This window comes from Nerophis lumbriciformis, linkage group LG10 (genome assembly GCF_033978685.3).
Source record: "Nerophis lumbriciformis linkage group LG10, RoL_Nlum_v2.1, whole genome shotgun sequence".
In the NCBI taxonomy this organism is placed as follows: domain Eukaryota; kingdom Metazoa; phylum Chordata; class Actinopteri; order Syngnathiformes; family Syngnathidae; genus Nerophis; species Nerophis lumbriciformis.
The window spans coordinates 47,195,621-47,222,368 of record NC_084557.2 but is presented as its reverse complement, the minus strand read 5'-3'; the positions used below and the strand labels follow the sequence as shown (position 1 = coordinate 47,222,368).

At 41.0% G+C, this 26,748-nt stretch overlaps 2 protein-coding genes across 8 annotated transcripts in view; one reads left to right on the top strand and one right to left on the bottom strand.

Moving 5' to 3' along the window:
* Positions 1 to 26,748, top strand: part of tmem138 (transmembrane protein 138) — a 45,358-nt gene that overhangs the window by 4,696 nt on the left and 13,914 nt on the right. For 6 of the 7 annotated variants that reach the window (XM_061969536.2, XM_072913978.1, XM_072913981.1 and 3 more), the window contains 3 exons: positions 1,852 to 2,023; positions 2,099 to 2,174; positions 2,254 to 2,856. In XM_061969536.2, the coding sequence (XP_061825520.1) occupies positions 1,852 to 2,023; positions 2,099 to 2,174; positions 2,254 to 2,366 (361 nt within the window). In that variant the 3' untranslated portion in view covers positions 2,367 to 2,856. Of the gene's footprint in view, positions 1 to 1,851; positions 2,024 to 2,098; positions 2,175 to 2,253; positions 2,857 to 26,748 lie in introns of those variants that run through there. The other variant, XM_072913982.1, reaches the window with a different exon arrangement.
* On the bottom strand, positions 8,642 to 25,551 carry tmem258 (transmembrane protein 258). Its single transcript, XM_061969257.2, has 4 exons — positions 25,393 to 25,551; positions 20,032 to 20,141; positions 8,872 to 9,000; positions 8,642 to 8,786 (listed from the first exon to the last, which is right to left on the bottom strand). Exons 1-3 carry the CDS (start codon positions 25,393 to 25,395, stop codon positions 8,874 to 8,876), a joined length of 240 nt encoding a protein of 79 aa, XP_061825241.1. The 5' UTR covers positions 25,396 to 25,551; the 3' UTR covers positions 8,642 to 8,786; positions 8,872 to 8,873.

The following is a 26,748-nucleotide window of genomic DNA, read 5'->3' as shown; positions in this document are numbered from 1 at the left end:
GTTTGCCGCTGAAACTTTATGTGCAGTTAATCATGTGACCGCCTGGCTCTGTTTGATTGGTGAAACGGAGTCAAACGTCACCAGTGACTGCATTTGATTGGTGAAACGGAGTCAAACGTCACCAGTGACTGCATTTGATTGGTGAAACGGAGTCAAACGTCACCAGTGACTGCATTTGATTGGCGAAACGGAGTCAAACGTCACCAGTGACTGTATTTGATTGGTGAAACGCAGACATGTGATAGATCCTACTTTGAAGGTCTGTCTGACAAACCAAAACAAACAAAGCGTGCATTAACAGATGGATAAAAATCAGTAGCGAGTAGCAAGCTGAATGTAGATAAATGGAGCGAAGTAAAAGTACCGTTTCTTCTCTATAAATATACTCAAGTAAAAGTAAAAGTATGTTGCATTAAAACTACTCTTAGAAGTACAATTTATCCCAAAAGTTACTCAAGTAAATGTAGCGCGTTACTACCCACCTCTGGTGGCAGCATCATAATGTGGGGATGGTTTACGGCGGCAGGAACTGGCAGACTAGTCAGTATAGAGAGAACAATGAATGCAGAAATGTACAGAGTAGAGATGCGCGGTTTGCGGGCACAACCGCGGAGTCCGCGGATTATCCGCGGATCGGGCGGATGAAATAAAAAAAAATTTGATTTTATCCGCGGGTCGGGTCGGGCGGTTGAAAAAAAAAAAAAAAAGATTTTAAATAGATTCAGGCGGGTGGCAGTTAAACCATTTCGGAAATATATATACATAGTTAAATGTTGTTACCCACATACGAAAAACGAGCAGGCACCTGCAGCATATGCCACAACAGAAAAAAAAAAAAAAGAGATGGACACTTTTACGGAGCGGAGAAGGGACGCCTCGCCGGGGTCCGGGACCGAGGCCCCTTCCCCCGAGAGGGCCCCACCGGGAGCCGTAGCTGAGGCGATCCGCGAGAAGGGCCCGACGCACGTCCAGGGTCACCACCGCGCCCACCGCACCGACACCCCGCCTCGTCCGCCTTCGCCGCGGCCGGCGTCACGCGCAGCAGGTAAGCAGCTTACCTGCCCGCCACCCCCGTGGCCGGGGGCTCGTAACAGGGGTCACTCCGCGCACAGTGCGCTCACGAAAGGGGTGGGGCTCACCCTGGTTGATATAGACAGCAGGACGGTGGCCATGGAAGTCGGAACCCGCTAAGGAGTGTGTAACAACCCACCTGCCGAATCAACTAGCCCTGAAAATGGATGGCGCTGGAGCGTCGGGCCCATACCCGGCCGTCGCCGGCAGCGAGACGCGCTTGGAGGTGCGCTCAGCGCGGCTCCCATATGATTGCGCACTGGTGTGCGTCTGGGTCGTGACAGCGTGGCACGCGAATGTCTGTGCTGCATTGGATCAGTCTCCTTTCTTTAACAGGCAAAAGCTTTATAACCTCACTAATGCCTTGCATCGTCTATATTAGATATATAACAACGGGCGGGTGCGGGCGGGTGCGGTTCTGATCAAATGTTATATCGGGTGGATGGCGGATGGTTGACGACTTTCTGATGCGGTTGCGGATGAAATAATTGCCTATCCGCGCATCTCTAGTACAGAGACATTCTGGATAAAAAAACAAAACACTCCCCATCTTATCTGATGGAGCTTGAGAGGTACTGAAAAGAGGAATGGGTAAAACTGCCAAAGATAGGTGTACCAAGCTTGCAGCATTGTATTCAAAATGTGCATCAACAATGCACTGAACAAATGCTGTGAATACTTGCGCACATCTGATTTTGTTTTAGATTACATTTACTGTAATGAAAATGTGAAGGTTTTGTTATGTGCTGTGTATCCTCATGAAAAATCTCTTGTTTGCAGCATCCAGGACATCGCCATCTTGTTCAACGTGATCATCATCCTGCTGATGATGTTCAACACCTACGTGTTCCAGGTAGGCCTGATGTCCCTGCTCCTGGAGCGGTTCAGGGCCCTGCTGTTGTTCTCCGCCCTGTACCTGACCCTCAGCATCTGCCTCCACAGCTGGGTGTTGGTATGCCATACAGCATGTGTCTGCAACAATCTCTGAAAAACACAACTGTTTACCAAAGGCTTTCCTTTTTGATAGAATCTAAGATGGAGAGAATCTAATCGCTTTGTTTGGACAGACGGCCTCCAAGCTCTCTTTGTGTTCCAGAGGACAGGTGATTCATTTGTCAAAAAAACATTTTTATTTCACGTTCAAATACTTTCTCTGTTTAGCAAGTGTCTTTTTGCTTACAGTGGCAGTTTTGTATTACTACTTCTACAAACGCACAGCAGAGTACATGGGAGACCCGAGGCTCTATATGGACTCTCTTTGGCTGCGCGATGCCTTTGCCAAAGCTCGTCAGTAGAATGCATTTTCATTAAAGGGGAACATTATCACAATTTCAGAAGGGTTAAAACCATTAAAAATCAGTTCCCAGTGGCTTATTTTATTTTTCAAAGTTTTTTTCAAAATTTTACCCATCACGCAATATCCCTAAAAAAAAGTTTCAAAGTGCCTGATTTTAACCATCGTTATATACACCCGTCCATTTTCCTGTGACGTCACATAGTGATGCCAACACAAACAAACATGGCGCATAGAACAGCAAGCTATAGCGACATTAGCTCGGATTCAGACTCGGATTTCAGCGGCTTAAGCGATTCAACAGATTACGCATGTATTGAAACGGATGGTTGTAGTGTGGAGGCAGGTAGCGAAAACGAAATTGAAGAAGAAACTGAAGCTATCGAGCCATATCGGTTTGAACCGTATGCAAGCGAAACCGACGAAAACGACACGACAGCCAGCGACACGGGAGAAAGCGAGGACGAATTCGGCGATCGCCTTCTAACCAACGATTGGTATGTGTTTGTTTGGCATTAAAGGAAACTAACAACTATGAACTAGGTTTACAGCATATGAAATACATTTAGCAAAAACATGCACTTTGAGAGGGCAGACAGCCCAATTTTCATCAATTAATATATTCTGTAGACATACCCTCATCCGCTCTCTTTTCTTGAAAGCTGATCTGTCCAGTTTTGGAGTTGATGTCAGCAGGCCAGGGAAGCTAGGGTCGATATTCTTCTCTTGATCAGCTTCGGTGGCATAAGGGACGGTGTGAGCCAAGACATCCAGGGGGTTTAGCTCGCTCGTCTGTGGGAACAAACTGCCGCCATTGCTTGCCGTGCTAGCGAGGTCCTTTGTCCCTGAATTGCTCACACACTCCGGCAGATTTCTTTGACTTTATCGTTGGAAATGCATCTGCTTTGAGTGTCGCAGGATATCCACACATTCTTGCCATCTCTGTCGTAGCATAGCTTTCGTCGGTAAAGTGTGCGGAACAAACGTCCAATTTACCCTCTCCCCTCTTAAGTCTCTCTTCCTCCCACCCTCGCAGTCTTGTCCCTCCAGCCAAAACACATGCCCATTGTCCTCCGCACCTGGACATAAGGCTAGATAAGAGAAAAGAGTATCTCTCTTTCTTACATTCCTCACTCAAGGTTTAAGCTCACAGTCATTGCAGACAACCAAAAGACCACAATTGGAAGAAAAACACTAGCTGTTTTGTAATATGATTATGAAATGAAAAGAAGTAACACTTAAATACGGATATATATAAATATCTGCCTCCGACAATATCCACACATTCTTGCCATCTCTGTCGTAGCATAGCTTTCGTGGGTAAAGTGTGCGGAACAAACGTCCAATTTCTTGCCACTTTCGCATCTTTGAGCCACTGGTGCAACTTGAATCCGTCCCTGTTCGTGTTGTTACACCCTCCGACAACACACCGACGAGGCATGATGTCTCCAAGGTACGGAAAACAGTCGAAAAAACGGAAAATAACAGCTGATTTGACTCGGTGTTTGAGAAAATGGCGGATTGCGTCACGTTGTGACGTCATCGCTCCGAGAGCGAATAATAGAAAGACGTTTAATTTGCCAAAAATCACCCATTTAGAGTTCGGAAATCGGTTAAAAAAATATATGGTCTTTTTTTCTGCAACATCAAGGTATATATTGACGCTTACATAGGTCTGGTGATAATGTTCCCCTTTAACTGCTAAGGAACAAATGCCTTCAGGTGGTAGGTGAGCATTGATGTAGCAGATTCCTCTACATTCAAAGCCTTTTTACATTTCAGTTGCTTCAGTTCATTCATAAACTAATCAACCTAATAAAAGATACTTCAAGAGGCCAAAACCATGGAGAATCAGGGCTTAAGCTCTTTAGGGAATACTCCCATTGTTTTGACATTAATGACAGGACACTATGGGTGTAACGGTACACAAAAATTTCAGTTCGGTACATACCTCGGTTTAGAGGTCACGGTTCGGAGAAGGCATTCCACCGTGTCCCTCGGGAAGTTCTGTAGGGAGTGCTCAGAGAGTATGGGGTATCGGACTGTCTTATTGTGGCGGTCCGCTCCCTGCATGATCAGTGTCAGAGCTTGGTCCACATTGCCGGCGGTAAGTCGGACACATTTCCAGTGAGGGTTGAACTCCGCCAAGGCTGCCCTTTGTCACCGATTCTGTTCATAACTTTTATGGACAGAATTTCTAGGCGCAGTCAAGGCGTTGAGGGGATCCGGTTTGGTGGCTGCAGGATTAGGTCTCTGCTTTTTGCAGATGATGTGGTCCTGATGGCTTCATCCGGCCAGGATCTTCAGCTCTCACTGGATCGGTTCGCAGCCGAGTGTGAAGCGACTGGGATGAGAATCAGCACCTCCAAGTCCGAGTCCATGGTTCTCGCCCGGAAAAGGGTGGAGTGTCATCTCCGGGTTGGGGAGGAGACCCTTGCCCCAAGTGGAGGAGTTCAAGTACCTAGGAATCTTGTTCACGAGTGAGGGAAGAGTGGATGGTGAGATCGACAGGCTGTGTCTTCAGTAATGCGGACGCTGTATCGATCCGTTGTGGTGAAGAAGGAGCTGAGCCGGAAGGCAAAGCTCTCAATATACCGGTCGATCTACGTTCCCATCCTCACCTATGGTCATGAGCTTTGGGTTATGACCGAAAGGACAAGATCACGGGTACAAGCGGCCGAAATGAGTTTCCTTCGCCGGGTGGCGGGGCTCTCCCTTAGAGATAGGGTGAGAAGCTCTGTCATCCGGGAGGAACTCAAAGTAAAGCCGCTGCTCCTCCACATGGAGAGGATCCAGATGAGGTGGTTCAGGCACCTGGTCAGGATGCCACCCGAACGCCTCCCTAGGGAGGTGTTTAGGGCACGTCCGACCGGTAGGAGGCCACGGGGAAGACCCAGGACACGTTGGGAAGACTATGTCTCCCGGCTGGCCTGGGAACACCTCGGGATCACCCGGGAGGAGCTGGACGAAGTGGCTGGGGAGAGGGAAGTCTGGGCTTCCCTGCTTAGGCTGCTGCCCCCGCGACCTGACCTCGGATAAGCGGAAGAAGATGGATGGATGGATGGTTATTTATTTACCAAATTTGCAAAATCTTCCACCAAAAATATTTTCTCAGTGTAATATTTGATGTGAAGTAATGGGAACCTTGGATAGGTCAATAATTCATAATAACATTGATTTTGATTCAATATTATGTTTTGAGCAATGACAGTTTAAAAGAAAGAAAAACAGCTTTGTTTTATTAGTCAACATTGCAACTTTTTCTAAATTACATTTAACCTTTAAGCTTTTTTATTTCACTTTTGTTATGTTTTTGTTTATTTTAATAGTATTTTTAGAATGTGCCGTGGGCCTTTAAAACATTAGCTCTGGGCCGCAAATGGCACACTTTTGACACCCCTGCTATAGATAATAAAACATTAAATGTGATAAATGTATGGATAAAAAGCAGAGCCTGGCGACGCATGCGCGTTTATCATACCTCTCTCTCTCTCTCTGTCTCTGCCCCTCCCTCACCAATGCTGCTGCGCGCACACAATTTGTTTTGTTTTTAACCCCTTCTTAACCCTGAACGTACATTGAAAATACACGCGACCCTAACTCAAAATGCCGGACATTTGAGGCATTTAAGAAACACCGCCCTGACAGCTCCGCAAAAGAGGACATGTCCGGTGAAAAGAGGACGTATGGTCAGTCTGTCGTAGCACGTTAGCTTCTAGCACGCCGTGTGTTGTGCCTCGGTGTGCATTGTTTACACAACGTACGTTACGCCACTTAATATGTCCGTGTGGAAACTCGTTCGGTACACTTCCGAACCTAACCGGAACCCCCGTACCGAAACGGTTCAATACAAATACACGTACCGTTACACCCCTACAGGACACTACTTGTTTACTACTGGCAAGAGGGCAGATGCTTGAAAGCTTTCCACTGACAGGCAATCTAAACCTGGGATATTGTGTTAATCAGGATTGAGCGGGGTAATCTAGGTGGCCTTTGTGGTACTCTCCAAGACAGGGGGGTCCACACATTTTCTACTGAGGGCCGCACACTGAAAAATCAAATGTTGTCAGAGGAAATCTTGAATTTGTATATTTTCAAAACCAGTACTACAATAGATTTCTTTAAAATAAAAAATAAAAAGTCTGCCCTCAGCTTTACTAGTGTCAACATTTTTGTCCCCCTTATTAAATTACACCGGTTTGCTTTTTTATTCCACTTTTTATATACTTACACACATTATATATATATATATATATATAAAGCATACTCTTTGAATATGCTTTATGTATAATACAGCATGTTTGTCACGCTTATGAAGAACCCTGTTGTGTCCTTAATCCTTATGTAATGCTTATACAGTATGAGCTGTTTACATGACACCAATGATGACTACAATGTAAGTCCATGATCCTGTCAGCGAGAATTGTTATTTCATGTTGTTTTATTTGTATTATTAAACAAACTTTTTCTAATCCTGTTGTAATCCATCACTAGGCTACTCTGTATTATCCCGCAGACAAGGTGAAACAGACGATCTATTTTTAACGCAATGATTAATCAGGGGATTGAAGGTTTTAGGAGCCACGCCATAAATAGCTGTCTCAGTGTTAGAAATAACCTTCTTGTTGCTGCGCACGTCCATGTCTAGTTCTTAAATCTGGAACATAATTTAATTACAAGCCCCGTTTCCATATGAGTTGGGAAATTGTGTTTGATGTAAATATAAACGGAATACAATGATTTGCAAATCCTTTTCAACCCATATTCAGTTGAATATGCTACAAAGACAACATATTTGATGTTCAAACTCATAATCATTAACTTTAGAATTTGATGCCAGCAACACGTGACAAAGAAGTTGGGAAAGGTGGCAATAAATACTGATAAAGTTGAGGAATGCTCATCAAACACTTATTTGGAACATCCCACAGGTGTGCAGGCTAATTGGGAACAGGTGGGTGCCATGATTGGGTATAAAAGTAGATTCCATGAAATGCTCAGTCATTCACAAACAAGGATGGGGCGAGGGTCACCACTTTGTCAACAAATGCGTGAGCAAATTGTTGAACAGTTTGAGAAAAACCTTTCTCAACCAGCTATTGCAAGGAATTGAGGGATTTCACCATCTACGGTCTGTAATATCATCAAAGGGTTCAGAGAATCTGGAGAAATTACTGCACGTAAGCAGCTAAGCCCGTGACCTTCGATCCCTCAGGCTGTACTCCATCAACAAGCGACATCAGTGTGTAAAGGATATCACCACATGGGCTCAGGAACACTTCAGAAACCCACTGTCAGTAACTACAGTTGGTCGCTACATCTGTAAGTGCAAGTTAAAACTCTCCTATGCAAGGCAAAAACCCTTTATCAACAACACCCAGAAACGCCGTCGGCTTCGCTGGGCCTGAGCTCATCTAAGATGGACTGATGCAAAGTGGAAAAGTGTTCTGTGGTCTGACGAGTCCACATTTCAAATTGTTTTTGGAAACTGTGGACGTCGTGTCCTCCGGACCAAAGAGGAAAAGAACCATCCAGATTGTTATAGGCGCAAAGTTGAAAAGCCAGCATCTGTGATGGTATGGGGGTGTATTAGTGGCCAAGACATGGGTAACTTACACATCTGTGAAGGCGCCATTAATGCTGAAAGGTACACACAGGTTTTGGAGCAACATATGTTGCCATCCAAGTAACCTTACCATGGACGCCCCTGCTTATTTCAGCAAGACAATGCCAAGCCACGTGTTACATCAACGTGGCTTCATAGTAAAAGAGTGTGGGTACTAGACTGGCCTGCCTGTAGTCCAGACCTGTCTCCCATTGAAAATGTGTGGCGCATTATGAAGCCTAAAATAGCACAACGGAGACCCCCGGACTGTTGAACAACTTAAGCTGTACATCAAGCAAGAATGGGAAAGAATTCCACCTGAGAAGCTTAAAAAATGTGTCTCCTCAGTTCCCAAACGTTTACTGAGTGAGTGTTGTTAAAAGGAAAGGCCATGTAACACAGTGGTGAACATGCCCTTTCCCAACTACTTTGGCACGTGTTGCAGCCATGAAATTCTAAGTTAATTATTTGCAAAAAAAAATAAAGTTTGAGTTTGAACATCAAATATGTTGTCTTTGTAGTGCATTTAACTGAATATGGGTTGAAAAGGATTTGCAAATCATTGTATTCCGTTTATATTTACATCTAACACAATTTCCCATCTCATATGGAAACGGGGTTTGTAGATGTATGCGAGTGTTGCATCAAACGTCTTAAACAAATGAAAATTATTTAAGTTGTACAAACCCCTCTTTTATTGTGAAAACAGTCCAAAATATTGTCAGTACACCCAATCAAATGCAAAAGCCAGGTGTGTGTGCGTACGTGTGTGTTTTGTCCTGTTGGAATGTGTCATCTTCAAAGTCAGCGACCCTGAAATGACAACATAGGCAAATTAGCTGCACCCAAACATGAAAATAATACATTCCAAATTGTTTATTGTCGCGCTATAACGCACCTTCATACATAGATGCCAACCCAAAGGAGCAAGAAGAGCACACCAAAGCCCATAAAAAGCGACGCCACCAGGGAGATGAGCAACTCCTTGTAGACGTCTCTGGTGTATTTCGTTGACGTCACCTCATAGCTGATGAAGCTGAAGTCAAGGCTGATCTCACTTAAAAACCAGTGATGGGCAAGTGACCTGGAAAATGTAGTTAGCTAAGATACAAGTTACTCTCAATTAATTGGAGCTAGGGATGATGTTTGATAAGAAATTATCGAGTTCGAGCCCATTATCGAATCCTCTTATCGAACCGATTCCTTATAGATTCTCTTATCGAATCCAGATAGGTTGTTGTATATGGAAAAAAACACAATATTTGGTTTAACAAAAGCTCACTTTTATTTTATAAGAAAAAAATAAAATAAATAAATAAATATTGACTGTTACCCCCATAAAAAAAAAAATATATTGACTGTTGTTACCCAAAGTATATTAAGTGGGATTTTTCAGAAAAACAAATATATACAGTAACACAAAAACAACCTGTCTCTGTGATCACTATAGGTTAGAGATGCGCGGATAGGCAATTATTTCATCCGCAACCGCATCAGAAAGTCGTCAACCATCCGCCATCCACCCGATGTAACATTTGATCAGAACCGCACCCGCCCGTTGTTATATATCTAATATAGACGATGCAAGGCATTAGTGAGGTTATAAAGCTTTTGCCTGTTAAAGAAAGGAGACTGATCCAATGCAGCACAGACATTCGCGTGCCACGCTGTCACGGCCCAGACGCACACCAGTGCGCAATCATATGGGAGCCGCGCTGAGCGCACCTCCAAGCGCATCTCGCTGCCGGCGACGGCCGGGTATATGGGCCTGACGCTCCAGCGCCATCCATTTTCAGGGCTAGTTGATTCGGCAGGTGGGTTGTTACACACTCCTTAGCGGGTTCCGACTTCCATGGCCACCGTCCTGCTGTCTATATCAACCAGGGTGAGCCCCACCCCTTTCGTGAGCGCACTGCGCGCGGAGTGACCCCTGTTACGCGCCCCCGGCAACAGGGGTGGCGGGCAGGTAAGCTGCGCGGGCGGAGCGCGCGGAGTGACCCCTGTTACGAGCCCCCGGCCGGCGTTACGCGCAGCAGGTAAGCAGCTTACCTGCTGCGCGTGATGCCGGCCGGGGCGAAGGCGGACGAGGCGGGGTGTCGGTGCGGTGGTGACCCTGGACGTGCGTCGGGCCCTTCTCGCGGATCGCCTCAGCTACGGCTCCCGGTGGGGCCCTCTCGGGGGAAGGGGCCTCGGTCCCGGACCCCGGCGAGGCGTCCTCTCCGCTCCGTAAAAGTGTCCATCTCTTCTTTTTTTTTTCTTCTGTTGTGGCATATGCTGCAGGTGCCTGCTCGTTTTTCGTATGTGGGTAACAACATTTAACTATGTATATATATTTTCCAATTGGTTTAACTGCCACCCGCCTGAATCTATTTAAAATCAAATTTTTTTTTATTTCAACCACCCGACCCGACCTGCGGATAAAATCTAATTTTTTTTAATTTCATCCGCCCGATCCGCGGATAATCCGCGGACTCCGCGGTTGTGCCCGCAAACCGCGCATCTCTACTATAGGTGTATAAATAATAATATAGTGTTAAATAAAATCAGTCCCTTGGGCACAAAACTGAAAATAACACAGCACTCCAAAAAGTGCACTTCTGCTGCTATTGGAACATACTAACTACACACACTATGACACTAAGAACACCACAGTCATCAATCAACAATTCTTCCCCCCTTACATGAGAGCGAAACCTGGCAATAATTGCATATTGCCTGTTCTGCCCTCACTATACGTGTTGAGGTTATACAGCTTGGCAGACAGCTAACAAACAATCCAAAGCAGATTAATCCATTTAGGCTCTTTATTGTTGTTGATCTTGCTTTGTCTTTTCCTATCTTTACTTTTGTCTTGCACTGGACTGTTATTTTTGGTTTTTTAACTGAAATACACACAATGACAAATGTATAAGCTATGTGATTCAATTAACATACTGAAATGTAATACACAATATGTAAATATTAGCTTCACACAAATATACAGTACTATCATCAAACAAATACTTCTGAGTGTTGAAACTATTTCGATGGACTGGCAGCCATTTTAAGTCCTCAAAACATCCATTGAAACAGTGCACAAAAATCGTTTTTCAATAAACATCTTAGTATCAAACTTAACCACTTTCCACCTTAATATTTAGTTACATAAACAAGTTAAACAGTTTACTTACAGACTTATCTTTTCCAAGGCTTGTAAGAGCTAACACAACTTGTCTACTTCTCAATTGTCTCAACCCGGAAGTGCCCAAACTAATGACGCGTAGTATTTTCATATCGCCACAAGGTGTCAGTAAGAGTCTACAATCAAATGGGCATAACATTGCAGGTCCCACAGGACATTTCCTGTACGTGAGAAGGGATTCGAATAAAGAACCAACTCTTTTTCTTTACTATAGTGGCCTCGATAACGGGAACCGGTTCTCAAAAAGGGATTTGAGTCCATGGAATCGGTTCTTTTCTTATCAAACAACCGATTTCGAACATCATCCCTAATTGTAGCTAAGCTACAGGGGAAGCTATTCCTAGAGAATTGTAGCAAGCTACACTGCAAAAGTAGCTTGCTACATTTAACGGCATTCATAGCATGTATTATATAAATGTTAATGTCACAGAGTGTACAAATGGTACTATTAAATGTCATTTAGCTTAGGACACCCTACAACATACTTGCCAACCCTCCCGGATTTTCCGGGAGACTCCCGAAATTCAGCGCCTCTCCCGAAAACCTCCCGGGACAAATTTTCTCCAGAAAATCTCCCGAAATTCAGGCCGAGCTGGAGGCCACGCCCCCTCCAGCTCCATGCGGACCTGAGTGACGTGTTGACAGCCTGTTCACACGTCCGCTTTCCCACAATATAAACAGCTAATGATCGAGGGCGAGTTCTTGGTTTCTTATGTGGGTTTATTGTTAGGCAGTTTCATTAACGTCCTCCCAGCGCGGTAACAACACACAACAACAGCAGTCAAGTTTTCGTCTACCGTAAAGCAGTTCGTCTGCCGTAAACAGCAATGTTGTGACACTTTTAAACAGGACAATACTGCCATCTACTGTACATGCATATGTGACCCACCCATAATGTGTCACATTTTTGTGTTGATTTATTTATTTTATTTTGTGGTTTGAATTCGTTTTTGGAGCTGTCATTACACATTTATCAGTATTCACATTGGTCAGTAGGGGGCAGTAGGGCGTTTCCTCCCAATTGAATGCTATCACCTGCATACCGGAAGTGTCTTGTCATTCTGATGAGAGCGACCAGTCTGTGAACAATTGAAACGTCCTGTGTGCTTTTTCCTCCTGTATAACAGGTTAGTTTTGGTGAATCAACTCACTGAATAATATCCATGTGATCTTTATAAGTTTAAGTACACATTCTGATGGTGGAGCCTAACTCTAAAGTGTTTGTGAGTTGTAGTTTGTATTTGTGAATGAATCCAGTGCACAGCTGCAGTAATCAATACAAAAAGGCGACGTGAGTGCGCAATGTTTATATAGGAACTTCTGATCCTAATTCAGACTCCCAAATTAGAGCTCCCGTTTTCTTATTGATTTTATAATGTATATTTGTATAATGTGTGTGTTCTGAAATAGTGACAGAGAATAGAACAAGGATGGACAATTCAACCCTTAACTCAACAATGAGTAGATGAGTGTTATGCGTGTGTGTATATGTGTAAATAAATGAACACTGAAATTCAAGTGTTTCTTTTATCTATTTATTTATTTATATATATGGGGTCCCTGCACCCAACTGTATGTATTTTGTTTGCCTTTTCTTTGGCCCACCCCTTTAATGTTATTCATTTTCTCTACCTACAGTAAAAAAAAACATCTACCGTAGTTTCCGCACTATAAGGCGCACCTTCAATGAATGGCATTTTTTAAAACTTTGTTCATATATAAGGCGCACCGCATTATAAGGCGCATAGAATAGACGCTACAGTAGAGGCTGGGGTTACGTTATGCATCCATTAGATGGAGCTGCGCTAAAGGGAATGTCAACAAATCAGTCAGATAGGTCAGTCAAACTTTATTAATAGATTAAATGAATAAACAGCTGTTTTATTATTTTCCCCGAGGTGAAGTCAGTGACGTGGTGTTTCGTTTATCTTTTTACAACAGCAAGGTATAACATGTAGTGCAACATTTATATCACATACACTGCAAAAACTGAAATCTAAGTAAGATGAAATATGTCAAATAAGGGTGATATTTGCTTATTTTCTGTCTGATAAGATAATTCTTCTCACTAAGCAGATTTTATGTTAGAGTGTTTTACTTGTTTTAAGGGTTTTGGTCCTAAATTATCTCAGTAAGATATTACAGCTTGTTGCTGAGATTTGATGACCTATCTTGAGTAAAACATGCTTGAAACTAGAATATCAAGTGTTGCAAAGCTGTGTCATCAACACTCACAAGTATAAAACTGCTTTTTTAAAGTCATCATTTCTTATTTCAAGCATGAAAAAAAAAAATCATGATGCCGAGCGCATATCATTATGTCAAGATAATGGCACTAGCATTTACTTAATTTAAGAATATCTTATGTATGTATATATATATATATATATATATATATATATATGTATATATATAACATATTTGAGCAAAAAGGTCTCTTTTTTTTCTACCAAGAAAAGTGCACTTGTTATTAGTGAGAATATACTCATTTTAAGGCAGGGGTCTCAAACACGCGGCCCGCGGGCCAATTGCGGCCCGCAAGACGTTATTTTGCGGCCCCCACCTTAATATGACCGTTTAATGTTAGTGCGGCCCGCGAGTTTTAAATCAATGGCGCTTGACAACGTTATGTGCGGAGCTGAAGGAATCTACCAATCACGGTGTGGTTTAAGGCTCTCGACAAAATCGAGGGCGTGCCGTGATGGCCCTGCCTTTTAATGTTGTGTCGTTCGCGAACGATTCGTTCGAACGAACCAATCTTTTGAGTGAACGTACTGAACCGAATCACTTCATGAACTGATTCGTTCCTTTCTCAGTTCAGTTGAGCTACGCCGCGACCATGCCGGTATGAGTGGAACTGGCGCATTCTGTGACGTCGGCGAACGACGCAGCCAGCTACTCATCATGGGGACGGGGGGAGGGACTGAGCGAACGATTCGTTCACCGCGGATTAACGACATGAATCACTCAGTGAACGAAAACGCTCTCGCTCTCTGCTCTGCTTGCCCCAATGCCGCGAGTGATTCTCCTCCCGTCGCGGGGATATGTTTCATGCCATTGGCATCCGTTCTCCATTCATTCTCCAAGCTAACGGCTAATGTTGACTCAAGCCACATGAAAACAAACACACACATTATCTCAACACATAAAGTTATGAGAGTAGAGGAGACAGAAAGAAAGTCAGTGCAGGGCAAGGCTGAGCAGCAGCGACGCGAGGGGGAGGGGCGTGTAAAGTGTAGGGCAGGCTGTTTGAGAAGATTTAAAATAAAAATAATAACTAATGTATGTACATATACATAGGCTATTATTTATCTTGATTTTTATATTATTTAAGCTATTTATTTTCTTTTTTATTGCATATTTAAGTTGATATTTCCATTTTTATATTTTTAAATGTAAGCTACAGAACATTTAGTTTTAATGTTGGCTTTTCTGGCACTTGGTTTAATATTTGTTTTGTTTTATTTAAGGTAGCCTATTTATTTTCTTTTTGTTTGCACATTTAAGTTAATATTTTCTTTGTTATATTTTTAAACGTAGGCTACAGAACATTTAGTTTTTATGTTGGCATTTCTGGCTCTTAATTTATTTGTTTTATTTTGAAGGTATTTATTTTCTTTTTGTTTGCATATTTAAGTTTACATTTTCTTTGCTACAGAACATTTAGGTTTTATGTTGGCATTTGTTAAGGGTTTCTTAATTTAATATTTGCTTTTGCACTAAACAAACGAGGTCTATTTATTTAACTGTTGATTGCAAGCATTTTAGTAGGCTATAACTATTTTTTTTATTTCCCACTTTTATTCATTTCTTATTTTCATTTCAGTGCAATAAAACATATTTAACAACAGGACTCGCGAACCTACTGACACAGAGAACTGACTGTGTCGCGGAGGATGACGTCACATTGAAGCTCTCGTTCAGTCACTGTGCGTGTCGTTCATTGGGTGCTGAGGGCTTGTGTCGTTCGCGAACTGACACACACCGAGATCTGCCGCTGGGGAATCTGTTACTGACTGACTCATGATTCGCCGACCTGCCCACAGAACTGCTGCTGCAGAAGTGATTCGGTGAACGAATCAATTTAAGGAACTGATTCTAGTGATTCAGTACAGTCAAAAGAACTGCCGATCCCATCACTACTGCCTTTAGTGTCCTCTAGATACTGTCACTGCATAATCTTTTTCTCCAGCGTGCCGGCCCAGACATATGTCATATGAGGCGTCTGCAGACACACGCAAGTTATTGCAAGACATACTTGAGGAACAGCCATACATGTCACACTGAGGGTGGTCGTGTTTTATGTTATTATATTTTTACACTGTTACAAATATGCGACCACACTGTGAACCCACACCAAACAAGAATGACAAACACATTTCGGGAGAACATCTGCACCTAAACACAACAGAACAAATACCCAGAATCCTTTGCAGCCCTAACTCTTCCGGGCTACAAAAACACTCCCCCACCATCTACCGAATTCGGAGGTCTCAAGGTTGGCAAGTATGCATTGACGTCACTTGCGTGATGCAAGCAGAGAAACATTTTGCCGCTTTTCCACAACACCCGCACACACTCTTCCTCCCTCCCTCCCTGCCTCCCTCGCTCGCCCGCCTGCTCGCTCTCGCGGTCCGGTAGCTTCCAAAGCACTCCGCCGAAGGACCGAGCGACAATACAAAAGTGTGGTGCACTGGACCCCAGCGCTGATACTCCGACAGAGAGTCGCTGGGCGAATCATATGTGTAACACGTTAGTGGTGATGTTAGCCCATTCAGGGCTAATTGTGCTACCGTAACTGTAAACTCCACGGCGAGGCTCCCCCACCCCCGTTGGCTGCAGACAGAGACGATTTTTGATGCAATATTTCTTTGTTGAGTACAGGGGGCACCCCAACATTTTTATTTATCTCCTTCATTGATGTGCATCTTTGATCGATAGACAATTATACCTCAATTATTCAATTATACATTTACACACCAATGCCTGAGAAGGAACAGGATGAAGACAAATCTTATATTTTTCCGCCCCCTTTAACATAATACGTAGTCTTACTTAATGATATCATATAAACCAACAATTACATCCAAATATAATGAAAACAAACAAAAAAACACAAGAAGTGCAAACAAAAAAACCAAAATAAGTAATATACACCTCACGGGATGATACAAAACAAATACAAAACCAGGCAAAAAATAAGTAAAATAATAAATAAAAAGCAAAATGTAAACACTTATGGCTGTCCATATGATCTTATTGTTCTGTCTTTATATATTTTTTTCAATTGGAATATATTTTTACAGTCTTTTATCTCATTGTAAAGAAAATTCCATAGTTTAACCCCCACCACTGATATGCACATTTGTTTTAAAGTCGTCCTTGAATACTGATGTTGGAAATGACCTTTTCTTCAACGCTCTTCATTCTCAGAAGTGATGACAAATATTTTTTGTAAATTTGCTGGTAATGTTTTACTTTTAGCCTTAAACACGACACATAATGTCTGTAACTTTACTAGCTCCTGTAATTTCAATAAACCACAATTAATAAATAATATGTTAGTGTGTTCTAAGTAATCTACTTTTTGAAAAATCCTTATAACTCTTTTCTGTAGTTGATACAGAGAAAGTTGCGGTGCACAAGGAATACAATTTGAAACGTCATTATACAACGAGACATGCTGAGGAGTATGCAAAATACCAGGGAGATGAGAGAGTGAACCGGGTTGCAAATTTTAAAACCAGTCTACTGAGGCAACAAGATTTCGAAAAGAGCGATGCAGCAGTCAAAGCTAGCGACATGGTGAGTGAGATGGTTGCTAGGGCGGGAAAGCCATTCAAAGAAGGTGAATTCATTAAAAAGGTCATGTTACATTTTTTTTTAAGAAATCTTTTCTTGCGGCCCAACCTTACCCAGTTTCTGCATCCAGTGGCCCCCAGGTAAATTGAGTTTGAGACCCCTGTTTTAAATTGAATTGTTGTTTTACGTCACCTATGTTTTGTACAGCGCTTTGTGCTTTTATCTGTGAAAGGAGTTTTATAAATAACATGAGACATAAGAAAGTCAGTGACTTCACTATTAAAGTGGGTGACATTGTTATCACCAGGAAAGATGAGGTCACCTACCTAGGTTCCATTCTAGAGGCTAATCTTTCCTATGATAAAATAGCAACCAAGGTAATCGAAAAGGTCAACCAACGAACGAGATTTCTCTACAGAATTTCCTCTCTGATCAACAAAAGCACCATGAAGATTCTAGCGGGAACTCTCGTTCAACCATTTTTCGATTACGCATGCACCTCCTGGTACCGGAACACCTCCAAAACCCTCAAATCTAAACTACAAACATCCCAGAACAAGCTAGTCAGATTACCTCTAGACCTCCACCCCAGATCACACCTCACTCCTACCCACTTCTCCAAAGTGGCCTGGCTCAGGGTGGAGGACAGAGTAAAACAACTTGCACTGAGCCTAGTCTATAAAATCCGCTACACCTCCCTGATACCGAAGTACATGTCAAACTACTTCCTTAACGTAAATGACCGCCATAACCACAACACCAGGGGGAGCTCCACAAACCACGTTAAACCCAGATTCCCGTCTAACAAAGGTCTTAACTCATTCTCCTTCTATGCCACATCAATATGGAATGCACTCCCAACAGGTGTAAAAGAAAGGGCATCTCTATCCTCCTTCAAAACCGCACTAAAACAACACCTCCAGGCAACTTCAACCCTAAACTAACACCCTCCCCCTTCCACATCCCACCTCCCCGGATTGTAAATACCGTAATGAAATCAAATGTATATACTGGTTCTTATGGTTTCTGATCTCTCTCTATGTCCACTACTTGCTGTACATATCCTACCAAGTCAGACCTACACTGTTTCAATGTCCATTGTTGATGACTGAAGTGTTGATATCAACCAAACCCTCCACATCCCACACCCCAGATTGTAAATAATGTAAATAATTCAATGTATATACTCTGATGATTAACTTGTGTGATGACTGTATTATGATGATAGCATACCTGCCAACTTTTGAAATCAGAAAAACCTATTAGCCAGGGTCCAGGGGCCGCAGGCCCCGGTAGGTCCAGGACAAAGTCCTGGTGGGGGGTTCAGGCTTAGCCCCTCGACGCAAAATGATTATTAGCATTCAGACAGGTTAAAATGTTGCTAAAACCATCACTTTTCTATCAGTCACAGTGACTTTTCAAAACAAAAATATTACAGCAAAAATCATATGGGTTGATTGACATGTTTATTCTGTAAGCTAACTTCAATAGTTTGAAATTATTTTGACAGTTAATGCCAGTTATCCTGTCAACCTTTCACAAGACTTCAATTTGTTAATTGAAAGTATAAACAGTATAAACACTTTTTACAGTAAACAAATAGTAAAACAGTACTAAGCAATTCCATTTAAAAAGAAATTGGTGTCATTATTAACTTTCTGTCCAAGCTTGTATAATCTACTGCCTTGTTCAATTGTAAAAAATATTCTGTGCCTAAAATTCACATTTCTATCATACTGTAAACATGGTAAGCTAACTTCATTAAAATTAATAGTCCTGTCAATAGAATGGAATTACAATTCAAATGTAGTTTTTTTGTAAGCCTTTCAAAAGAATTCAAAATATGAAAAATGAATGAAAATTAATTTAAGCCATCAGACACTTGAAAAGTGGCACATCACATCTCTAATGTAATCATTTTAACTTTTCAACAGAAATAGCACTGCAAAAATATTAAGGACATACTTCTGTATTTTGGTAGTTATGCTGTCAACATTTAACAAGATTTCTTCAACTTGGACTTGAAAGCATAAATAGTATAAACACTTAACAGTATAACAGTACTAAACAATTCCAATAGATAACATTGGTGTCATTACCTTTTTGTGGCTAAAATCCAAAAAACATTGAAAGTTTTCCACTTGTATCGCTAGCAACGGCATTAGACTTGTGTTGTTTTGTCCCAACGTGGTCTTTTACATCGCTAATTCCTCCGTGTCCGATCGAAAAATCTTGTCTGCACAAGGTGCAATTCGCGTAGTTTTCACCCTTTTTGGAACGGATAATTATTCCCGGATAGGCTTTTGAATATTCTTCACGGAATGACTGCAGTTTTCTTTTCGGTTTAAGACTCGTTTGCGATTTTTCTCCGGCTGATTCCATGATCGTTCGCTCGTTTGGAAACAATGGCAACTGGTGCCTCGTGCTTGGCAGCGGTGCTATAAATAGCCTCGCGCATGGCATTCGGAATGGCTCGATAGGAAGTTACGGGAAGCAGTGTCGATTGTCATTGTTGTTACGCAATTTCGTGAATAAAACTTTTTTTTAAATTTTTTTTTTAATTAATGAAAAACCGTATTTTTTATCACTGCAACCGTAACCCGGAATAGGTTGATGAAAACCGTACTAATTACGGGAAAACCGGAGTAGTTGGCAGGTATGTGTAAATGTGTTGTACTTGTATAGCGCTTTTCTACCTTTGTTTAAGGAACTCAAAGCGCTTTGACACTATTTCCACATTCACCCATTCACACACACATTCACACACTGATGATGAATTCACGTCGATCATGATTCAATTTAAGTGGACCCCGACTTAAACAAATTGAAACACTTATTGGGGTGTTACCATTTAGTGGTCAATTGTACGGAATATGTCCTGTACTGTGCAATCTACTAATAAAAGTTTCAATCAATCAATCAAAACGGAGTAAATGTAGCACGTTACTACCCACCTCTGGTTATGGCTTTCAGAATTGATCAATATTTGCAAAGAAATATACGTCGTACTGTATGATCCTTTTTTTTTTTCTTATCATCTCACACCACGAATAGTTGATTTAGTGTGAAGGATACACGAAGAACCAGGCGGTGAAGAACATGCCGATGGCCAGCAGGACCACTGTGAGGTGGGGGAACACAGCCGGGTTCACCGGGCTGGTGTATCGCGTCATCGCCTCAAGTTCCTGCAGAAAAAATACAGCACATAATAGAATATTCCACTATCATACACTGTATGCATTCTGTACTATTTGACCATTTTGTGTTCACTCTTTGTTGTGTTGTACTAATTATATATATATATATATATATATATATATATATATATATATATATATATATATATATATATATATATATTAGGGCTGCAACAACTAATCGATTAAATCGATTAAAATCGATTATAAAAATAGTTGGCAATTAATTTAGTCATCGATTCATTGGATCTATGCTATATACGCATGCGCAGAGGCTACGTTTTTTGTTTTTTTTAAACTTTTATTTATAAACTGCAACATTTACAAACAGCTGAGAAACAATAATCAAAATGTTAGGGGTGTAACGGTACGTGTATTTGTATCGAGGGATTGTATATTCGTTTCGGTGCGGAAGTGTACCGAAGGAGCTTCCACACGGACATATTAAGTAGCGTACTGCACGTTGTGTAAACAATACTCAAAATGCCGGACATTTGAGGCATTTAAGAAACTCCGCCCTGACAGCCCCGCAAAAGATGACATGTCCGGTGAAAAGAGGACGTATGGTCAGTCTATACGTAGCCCGTTAGCTGCTAGCATGTTAGCAAAAGAGGACTAGCAGCGATCGGTTTCACCGGACTAGGTCCTGACCATACGTCCTCTTTTCACCGGACATGTCATCTTTTGCGGGGCTGTCGGGTGGTGTTTCTTAAATGCCTCAAATGTCCGGCATTTTGAGTTAGGGTTGCGTGTATTTTCAATGCACGTTCAGGGTTAAGAAGGGGTTAAAAACACAACAAATTGTGAGTGCAGCAGCATTGGTGAGGGAGGGGCAGAGACAGAGAGAGCGAGAGAGTTATGATTAATGCGCATGCGTCGTCAGGCTCTGCTTTTTATCCATACATTTATCAGATTTAATTTTTTATTATCTATAGCAGGGGTGTCAAAAGTGTGCATTTTTGTAACATTTTCCTTGTTTTATTTGGCAAGTTGAAAGAACATGGCGCCAGTATGCTGTTTTTTTCCAATAAAATACTGGAAAGGATAGAAATGTAGTTTATCTCTTTTATCCGATTATTAATCGAAGTAATAATCGACAGATTAATCGATTATCAAATTAATCGTTAGTTGCAGCCCTAATATATATATATATATATATATATATATATATATATATGTGAGGTATCAAAGTTATTGAAATTTGTGGACGACACCAACTTTTATAGTTCGGGACATGACTTAAAAGCGTTATCAAACATTATTGAACAGGAAATGATTCAACTTAAGAGATGGTTTGATGTCAATAAATTATCATTAAATGTAAAGAAAACAAAGTTTATGATTTTTTTAAGAGGAAAAGGGAGGAAACGGTCAAACTGTCCATAGATGGAATTGATATTGAAAGGGTTTCTGAACTTAGACTTTTAGGAGTGATACTGGATGACGGTCTGACATGGAAATCTCATATTGCACATGTACGGAAAAAGATGTCTAAGAGTATTTTTTATATAAAAACAAGGTAAAATATGTGTTAGATTTTAGGGCAATGTGTATATTGTATTGTGCACTTACCGGATTTTCCGCACTATAAGGCGCACCTAAAAACCACAAATGTTCTCAAAAGCTGACAGTGCGCCTTATAACCCGGTGCGCTTTATATATGGATAAATATTAAGATTCATTTTCATAAAGTTTCGGTCTCGCAACTTCGGTAAACAGCCGCCATCTCTTTTCCCGGTAGAACAGGAAGCGCTTCTTCTTCTACGCAAGCAACCGCCAAGGTAAGCACCCGCCCCCATAGAACAGGAAGCGCTTCTTCTTCTACTGTAAGCAACCACCCGCCCGCGTAGAAGAAGAAAAAGCGCGCGGATATTACCGTTTCATTTCCTTTGTGTGTTTACATCTGTAAAGACCACAAAATGGCTCCTACTAAACGACAGGTATCCGGTTCATGAAAAGACGCAATCTCTCCATCCGCACACAGATTACTATTTCACAGCAACTGATATTCCTGTGAACCGCACTGTGGATTCAACGGGAGCACGTACGGTGAATATTCGCACCACAGGGAATGAGAAGTCATCCTTCACTGTGGTTCTAGCTTGCCATGCTAATGGCCAGAAACTTCCACCCATGGTGATATTCAAAAGGAAGACCTTGCCAAAAGAGACCTTTCCAGCCGACGTCATCATAAAAGCTAACTCGAAGGGATGGATGAAGAAAAGATGAGCGAGTGGTTAAGGTAAGTTTAAGTTTACGCGAAGAGGCCGGGTGGCTTTTTTCACGCAGCTCTGTCCATGTTGATATACGATTCCATGCGTGCCCACATCACGCTGGTTTTAATATATTATTAAAGTTTGACTGACCTATCTGACTGTTTTTTAGACATTCCTTTAGCGCAGTTAGATGCGGCTTACAACACGGGGCGGCTTATAGGTGGACAAAGTTTTGAAATATGCCGTTCATTGAAGGCGCGGCTTATAACGCAGGGCGCCTTATGGTGCGGAAAATACGGTATATTGCCATATATCAGCTACTGTGTGGAAGTGTGGGGAAACACATTATATTGCTCTTTTTATCTTTGGTATGAACATTATTATGTTTTTATTGCTTTTTTTGGTTCTTTGTTGTTGCTATTTTCGTATTACAACATTTTATTATTTGATCATGTTGTACTGCATTGTAATCTTTTCTTTTGTGATTGTGTGATGTTCTTTGCCTGGACCCCAGGAAGAATAGTATCCACTGCGGTGTAGACTAATGGGTATCCTTAATAAACTAAACTAAACATAAAGGCATTGTATCAACTACAGAAAAGAGCTATAAGGATTATTCATAAAGTAGATTACTTATTAACTAACATATTATTTATTAATTGTGGTTTATTGAAATGACAGGAGCTAGTAAAGTTACAGACATTATGTGTCATGTTTAAGGCTAAAAGTAAAACATTACCAGCAAATTTACAAAAAATATTTGTCATCACTTCTGAGAATGAAGAGCGTAGAAGAAAGGGTCATTTCTAACATCAGTATTCAAGGACGACTTTAAAACAAATGTGTATATCAGTGGTGGGGGCTAAACTATGGAATTCTCTTTACAATGAGATAAAAGACTGTAAAAATATATTCCAATTGAAAACAATATATAAAGACAGAACAATAAGATCATATGGACAGGCGTAAGTGTTTACATTTAGCTTTATATTTATTATTGTACTTATTTTTTGCCTGGTTTTGTATTTGTTTTGTATCATCCCGTGAGGTGTATATTACTTTTTTTGTTTGTTCGGTTTGTACCTCATGAAGTTTTGCACTTGTGTTTTTTGTTTGTTTTCATTATACAAATCCCGTTTCCATGTGAGTTGGGAAATTGTGTTAGATGTAAATATAAACGGAATATATTTTTCAGGCAAATCATTTTCAACCCATATTCAATTGAATGCACTACAAAGACAACATATTTGATGTTCAAACTCATAAACTTTATTTTTTTTTGCAAATAAAAATTAACTTAGAATTTCATGGCTGAAACACAAGCCAAAGTAGTTGGGAAAGGGCATGTTCACCACTGTGTTACATGGCCTTTCCTTTTAACAACACTCAATAAACGTTTGGGAACTGAGGAGACACATTTTTGAAGCTTCTCAGGTGGAATTCTTTCCCATTCTTGCTTGATGTACAGCTTAAGTTGTTCAACAGTCCGGGGGTCTCCGTTGTGCTATTTTAGGCTTCATAATGCGCCACACATTTTCAATGGGAGACAGGTCTGGACTACAGGCAGGCCAGTCTAGTACCCGCACTCTTTTACTATGAAGCCACCTTGATGTAACACGTGGCTTGGCATTGTCTTGCTGAAATAAGCAGGGGCGTCCATGGTAACGTAGCAACATATGTTGCTCCAAAACCTGTATGTACCTTTCAGCATTAATGGCGCCTTCACAGATGTGTAAGTTACCCATGTCTTGGGCACTAATACACCCCCATACCATCACACATGCTGGCTTTTACACTTTGCGCCTATAACAATCCAGATGGTTCTTTTCCTCTTTGGTCCAAAGGACACGACGTCCACAGTTTCCAAAAACAATTTGAAATGTGGACTCGTCAGACCACAGAACACTTTTCCACTTTGTATCAGTCCATCTTAGATGAGCTCAGGCCCAGCGAAGCCGACGGCGTTTCTGGGTGTTGTTGATAAACGGTTTTCGCCTTGCATAGGAGAGTTTTAACTTGCACTTACAGATGTAGCGGCCAACTGTAGTTATTGACAGTGGGTTTCTGAAGTGTTCCTGAGCCCATGTGGTGATATCCTTTACACACTGATGTTGCTTGTTGTTGCAGTACAGTCTGAGGGATGGAAGGTCACGGGCTTAGCTGCTTACGTGCAGTGATTTCTCCAGATTCTCTGAACCCTTTGATGATATTACGGACCGTAGATGGTGAAATCCCTAAATTCCTCGCAATAGCTGGTTGAGAAAGGTTTTTCTTAAACTGTTCAACAATTTGCTCACGCATTTGTTGACAAAGTGGTGACCCTCGCCCCATCCTTGTTTGTGAATGACTGAGTATTTCATGGAATCTACTTTTATACCCAATCATGGCACCCATCTGTTCCCAATTTTCCATAAGTGTTTGATGAGCATTCCTCAACTTTATCAGTATTTATTTCCACCTTTCCCAACTTCTTTGTCACGTGTTGCTGGCATCAAATTCTAAAATTAATGATTATTTGCATCAAAAAAAAAGAATGCCTATCAGTTTAAACATCAAATATGTGCATTCAATTGAATATGGGTTGAAAATGATTTGCAAATCACTGTATTCCGTTTATATTTACATCTAACACAATTTCCCAACTCATATGGAAACGGGGTTTGTATTTGTATGTAATTGTTGGTTTATATGATATCCATGAAGTAAGACTACGTATCATGTTGAAGGGGGCAGGAAAATACAAGATTTTTCTTCATCCTGCTCCTTCTCAGGCATTGGTGTGTAAATGTCTAATTGAGGTATAATTGTTTATCGATCAAAGATGCACATTAATGAAGGAGATAAATAAAAAATGAAATGAAAATTGACATGCTAACGTCACTCCACTAGCTAGCACCCATTTTTTTTTTTTTTTTAAACCAAACGACAGATAATACAGCAACTGTGTGGTTTGCTGGTGTACCTTGGCGTTAAATTAAGCAATTAAAACACAATTTAGAATATTATTAAAGCAGAAAACTTACCATTTTGAGGAGCTGCTGCGTCTCTGGTCGAAGATAGTAAGGCCACGTACGACTGTCGTTTCCGGATTTGGGTGACGTAAACTATACCCTCGGTGCAGTCTTTCGGTTTTCTTAAATCCTGCTTGAGTCAACATTTCGTTTTCGTCAACAACATATGTTTAAGTAATTATTTTAATATTGTCACTACAAACAATTTTATTATCTACTGGAGCTATATTGGCTAAGATGTAATAGCAAGAGCGTTCTGTAAGTGCCTTTAAGACTTACTGCAGGGCAAAACCCCTTCCCTCATGTCAGGACAGTTATAATTTCCTTGCCTGCCCCCTGCTGGCCAAAATAAAGAACAGCCTTCTTGCGCCACACATTGTTTTTATTCACATATTTATTTCATTTTACAGTATTACAGCATATTCTTGACAAAAATGCTCTGATAGTGTGATGAAAAAGTAAATTAAATGAAGTGACATTTATGCATTCAAGTGTTAGTGTCATATTTTAACTTCACATTTAAGAATGTTTTCATATTCTGTGAACTCTTTATGAAGAGCTGAATGTTAAACACGTTATGATTAGAGCAACACAAACACAAACAATGAAAAACATGGGGATAATTTTTTTTACACATAATGTTGCCAACACATGGTCATTTAATGCAGTTCTATAGGAGTATGTAAAGCACATGGACAAACAAAGCAAACAAGATTCACACATGTACAGTATATATATATATATATATATATATATATATATATATATATATATATATGTAGTGTGAAAAGTGCTACAGTGGTTTCATTTATGCAAGCTGGTGTGATATAAATAAATAAGCAAGAATACTACACAATAGTAATAGTAAGAGTTGCTTTAAGTTGTCTTATACCATATATATACATTGTTTCTGATGGCTGTTTTTCCTATGTTGCAGTTGTGCTCATAAGTTTACATACCCTAGGAGAATTGATGATTTCTTGGCCATTCTTCAGAGAATATGAATGATAACATAAAAACCTTTCTTCCACTCATGCGTAATGGTTGTGTGAAGCTATTTATTGGCAACCAACTGTGTTTACTCTTTTTAAATCAAAATGACAAAAGAAAGTACCCAAATGACCCTGATCAAAAGTTTACTTTGATCTGATTACATGCACAAAAGTTGACACAAACAGGTTTGAATGGCTAATCAAGGTTCCAATCCTGACCTGTGACATGTTTGTTTGTAATTAATGTGTGTGTATAAAAGGTCAGTGAGTTTCTGGGCTTCTGACAGACCATTGCATCTTTCATCCAGTGCTGCACAGATGTTTCTGGATTCTGATCCATGGGGAAGGCAAACACATGTCAAAGGATCTGCGAGAA

Bases quoted from the DNA above. Each gene is read 5' to 3' on its own strand.
- tmem258 (XM_061969257.2), bottom strand. The intron at 9,001-20,031 runs GTATCCTTCACA...CAGCTTCATCAG, and splicing joins TTCACCGCCTGGTTCTTCGT to CTATGAGGTGACGTCAACGA.